General features: G+C 43.8%; 1 protein-coding gene across 1 annotated transcript; it reads left to right on the top strand.

Annotated features, from left to right (window-relative positions):
* Window positions 1–228: 228 nt before the first annotated feature.
* LOC119657112 (endocuticle structural glycoprotein SgAbd-1-like) lies at window positions 229–962 on the top strand. The gene is made up of 2 exons (XM_038063872.1): window positions 229–389; window positions 508–962. The coding sequence occupies exons 1-2, from the start codon at window positions 378–380 to the stop codon at window positions 895–897; spliced, it is 402 nt and encodes a 133-aa protein (XP_037919800.1). The 5' UTR covers window positions 229–377; the 3' UTR covers window positions 898–962.
* Window positions 963–4,386: the final 3,424 nt, after the last annotated feature.

The raw sequence follows: 4,386 nt of genomic DNA, 5'->3' as shown, positions 1-4,386 counted from the left end.
CTGACCAGCTGAATACCAATAAGATTCACGGTGAATGATTGATAGACTGGTTTTTCCACATCGGCCGACCACACACTATTTGCATCCATGTGTAAAATAATAGGTTCTAATTAAAATATTAAAAGTGCGCCTTCGCAGTTCATCAGAAAAAAACAGGTCACCACAGCTTGGAAATGTAAACGCAATATTGTAGTGAATTCCATCATTTGTTCACATTTGAACCGGTGGATTATCCCACCTTACGGACAAATAGGCCCCTTATTACATTTTCATATAAAAGATGCGGACATAGGTATCATCATCATCAGTTCCACAACAACCTTTCGCTTTCAACAACTTAGGTCTTCTTCTGCGAAGGTACAAGCATCAAAGCCATCATGTTCAAATTTGTAAGTTGACCATCATTTATCGCAACCGCTTTTGGATTAACTAATCGTGATGGATTTCGGCCGAGTGGTGTAGAATTTGTGATGCAAATTAAAAGGCATTGTGTTCATTTTTTTCAAGGTCGTCATCGCCGCTATTGTTGGATTAGCTGCCGCTCAACCTCCACAGTATGGTGCCAATCCAGAAGCCGCTGCTCAAATCAAGAGCTTCGGTAGTGACATCTTGCCTGACGGATCATACCAATACGCTTACGAAACCTCCAATGGAATAGCCGCTCAAGAACAAGGTGCCGGTGGTGTCCGTGCCCAGGGTGCCTTCTCCTACACCTCCCCCGAAGGAATCCCAATCCAGCTCACCTACGCCGCTGATGAGAACGGTTTCCAACCACAAGGAAACCATTTGCCAGTCCCACCACCAATCCCAGAAGAAATTCTCAAGGCTCTCCAATGGAATGCTGCTCACCCAGAAGAAGAGGACCCACAATACGAAATCGCCTCCAGGCGTTTGTAAAGCGTTCCTTTCTTAGTTCGTTAGAATTACTGTAAATAAAGTGTTTTTTGTTAGTATTTTGTAAATTTTGAGTTTGATTTGGAGGGCGGATGGGCTAGTGGATGCAGTACGCTATCACTTGAGATTTCCGGCGGGTCAAGTTCAAGTCGACCTTATTCATCACGCTATCTTAACAATGGCTTCAAAGGTCACTTTAATTAAGTTCTTGGATCACTAGAGACTAAACAATAATTTCGTGCTAAAAATCAAATCTTGCGCAATGTGGAAATGATCGCGCCTTCCAAGGCTTGATTTAATGAAAGTTCACAAATCCTCTATGTTTTGATTATCACCAGCAGGTATTAATTTTTTTAATTTACTTAAAGAAGCACTCAAATGTGAATTTCAACTAAATCATCTTTAGATTTACCAATGTGTCTCAGACACAAGGAACTCATCTTTCCTTCATTGAATTGCATTATAACTACAATATTTTTATAATGTTCTCTATATACTACAGATAATTAGAAAATAATTGGGATAAAAACATCAGCTACCTCCGGTATAATATTTTCTTTCGTTTCAAACCAATCTTTTTCTAGTAAAAACCATTTAATATAACTGTGAGAATATCTCGCATAAAAAATACATAACTGGAAACCCAGAATCGTCATTCGCGTTTACTCCTGCGTTAGGTAATATTTTCCTAGCTGGAAGATGGACCTATGTTTGGAATAAAATCAAAAGTAAAGTGAAGCAGCAAGCGCAATCTTTCCAGATGATTGTAAACCAGAATGTATTAAAGCTAAGATGCAAGTTCAAATAATAATAATAACCGCATCCCGCAACGTGCACACGTGGCTGTGGAAAGGGTTGTAGAGAAAGAACCCTTATCAGGGAAGCTGGTTGTTAAGAGTCGACGGGAGCAAAAGCTTTGGCTTCGACAACAGCACGGCCCAATTTAAAACTCTCCATTCTTCTTTAACGTCAGTATGAAATTTCGGCTGAAGTTTATAAAGACCCACAGTCCTCTTCGGATACGGATTGAATTGGAGACCACAATTACAGCCCCACATACCTGATACGACAGTACTGATTTATATAGAGTGCAGGCCCAGCATTCATACCAGTGGATACGAGGCCTATCTAACTCCTTACCGCAACTAAGGGGTACCGCGTCCGAGTTGTACAGCACAACACCGCGCTTGAGCCCATAAGTAATTCTGCTTGCGATGTGGGGACACACACAACCACAATAATAACCGGGCCGAGAGCACATACCCCAAGAGTTCTCCCGACATAACCTCCAGTGACGCTTCGTGGCAAGAGTTACTTCAGATTAGTTCCTTGAAGGCTCGGATCTGATCGCCCTCCGGAAGTATCGCTGAGGTACAATTAAGTCATGGTAGTTTTAGGTGAGTCGGCATAACCCCACGATCTTCTTTGTAGACTACAATCTGAGCGCCGCTGCAACCGGCATAGCGGTACCAAGTTATACTAGGTGCAGACTCAGAATTCATACCGGTGGATGCGGGGCCTACCTAAGGCCTCTGCCGCAATTATAAGGTTCGGCACCAGAGTTGTATAGTAGAATTGCACGCTTAAGCTCAAAAGGAGCTCCCTTGGGGATATGGACACAACCGTCAACTCCATGAAGCTCCCACTAGTGGGCTAACCGAAAATGACCGGGCCGAGAACACTCCCCCGAAAATTTTCCTGAGATATGTACCACGGAGGGCTATACCAGTTTCCATGGTATCAGATAACCTCTAATGATGCTTCGTGGCCGGCACCACTTCAGATGAATCTAGCGCAAACTCAGAAGTCACACATCCGCCTACTGTATCACGAGCAGCAAGTCGATGTGACTACAGCGCTTCTCAGTGTAGTGGAGGTTCTTCTTGATCATTTGGTGTTGACTCAGTCAACCGTCAGCCTATTCCCCATCTTTGATTCAATTCAACTGTACTGCGATATGTCGTTACTGCAACCAGGGCCGTAAAAAGAAAACTCGGACCCGCGGTGAAGATTATTAAATTTTCTATTCCGGGCCCCTGAGAAGAGAGAGGTATATTGGTTCACTGTACTCAGTTATTCGTCTATGCAGCTACTGGAGTATATCCCAGTAAAAATCTGATGTCTGATACGTGTCTCATGTTTTTGCTCCCCATGTTCATAAGGAAACCCTTATATACTTAAATGTAGTCTGGTCTATAGGCCGATTCCAGTTCAGTGCTGTGAATATATTGGGCTGGGAAAAAGTAATGTCGTATTTGTGATCGAAATTTAACGCTTTATTTAACATACTTAGAATTATCCAATTTAAGTCAAATATGTGCCGTTTTGTTTGCAAACTTGTTGCCATTTAGACGGCAACTCCATTATCCCCCTCTTATAAACCCCCCCCCCCCCCCCCTTATTCGCAAAAAAAACTCAGCCAGTCTTTGCGAGCCTCTGTTGAGGCCAATTTAGTAACACCAAGAGCGTTTAGCATGGACCGGAACAGATGGTAATCACTTGGTGTCAGGACCGGACTATACGGTGGGTGCGGTAGGAGATCCCGTCCGATCTCCCGTAGCTTCTGCCGGGTCATCAAAGATGTGTGAGGCCGAGCGTTGTCCTGGTGGAACAGAACACCATTCCTATTGACCCATCCTGGCCGCTTCTGGTCAATTGTCTGCTTCAAACGGTCGAGTTGCTTACAGTAGAAGACCGAATTGAGAGTCTGGCCATAGTTGAGCAGCTCATAGTGGATGATTCCCTTCCAATCCCACCAAACACACAGCGAAACCTTCCTGGCCGTCAATCTGGGCTTGGCGATGGTTTGGGCCGGCTCACCGCGCTTGGACCACGATATTTTTCACTTGAAATTGTCGTACATGATCCATTTTTTACCACCAATCACCATCCGCTTAAAAAATGGGTCGAATTCGTTCCGTTTCAGCAGTGCATCGCAGGCGTTGGTTCGGTCCAAGAGATTTTTTTCCGTCAACTCGTGTGGCACCCAAACATCTAGCTTTTTTGGAATCCAATCTTCTGCAAATAGTTCCAAACGGTTTTATGGTCCTTACCCAGTTCCTGGCCAATCGAGCGAATGCTCACATGCCGGTCTACTTGGATGATTTCGACGATTTTATCGATTTTTACGACGATTGGCCTACCAGTACGGGGTGTATCTTCGACATCCAATACACCAGAACGAAATCGAGCGAACCAAAGCTGTGCTGTGCGAATCGTTACAGTATCGGACTCATAAACTTCACAAGTTTTTTTGGCCGCCTTCCTTGCATTTTTACCTCTCAGGTAGTAAAAATGTAAAATATGACGAATTTCTTCCTTGGTGGACTCTATCTTTGACGCGCTATGACTTGAGATGGAAACGTACGATCATAAAACTGTCAAAGAGACACCAGTAGCGCAGATTGTCGTCTTCAAATCGCCATATAGCATGACCCGATGCGATAAGTACAACCTAATATATCCAAGGGCTGCAAATTGAGTAATGCATTT

The sequence above is a fragment of the Hermetia illucens genome, chromosome 5, assembly GCF_905115235.1.
Source record: "Hermetia illucens chromosome 5, iHerIll2.2.curated.20191125, whole genome shotgun sequence".
Classification (NCBI taxonomy): domain Eukaryota; kingdom Metazoa; phylum Arthropoda; class Insecta; order Diptera; family Stratiomyidae; genus Hermetia; species Hermetia illucens.
This window is presented reverse-complemented; position numbering and strand designations above follow the sequence as displayed.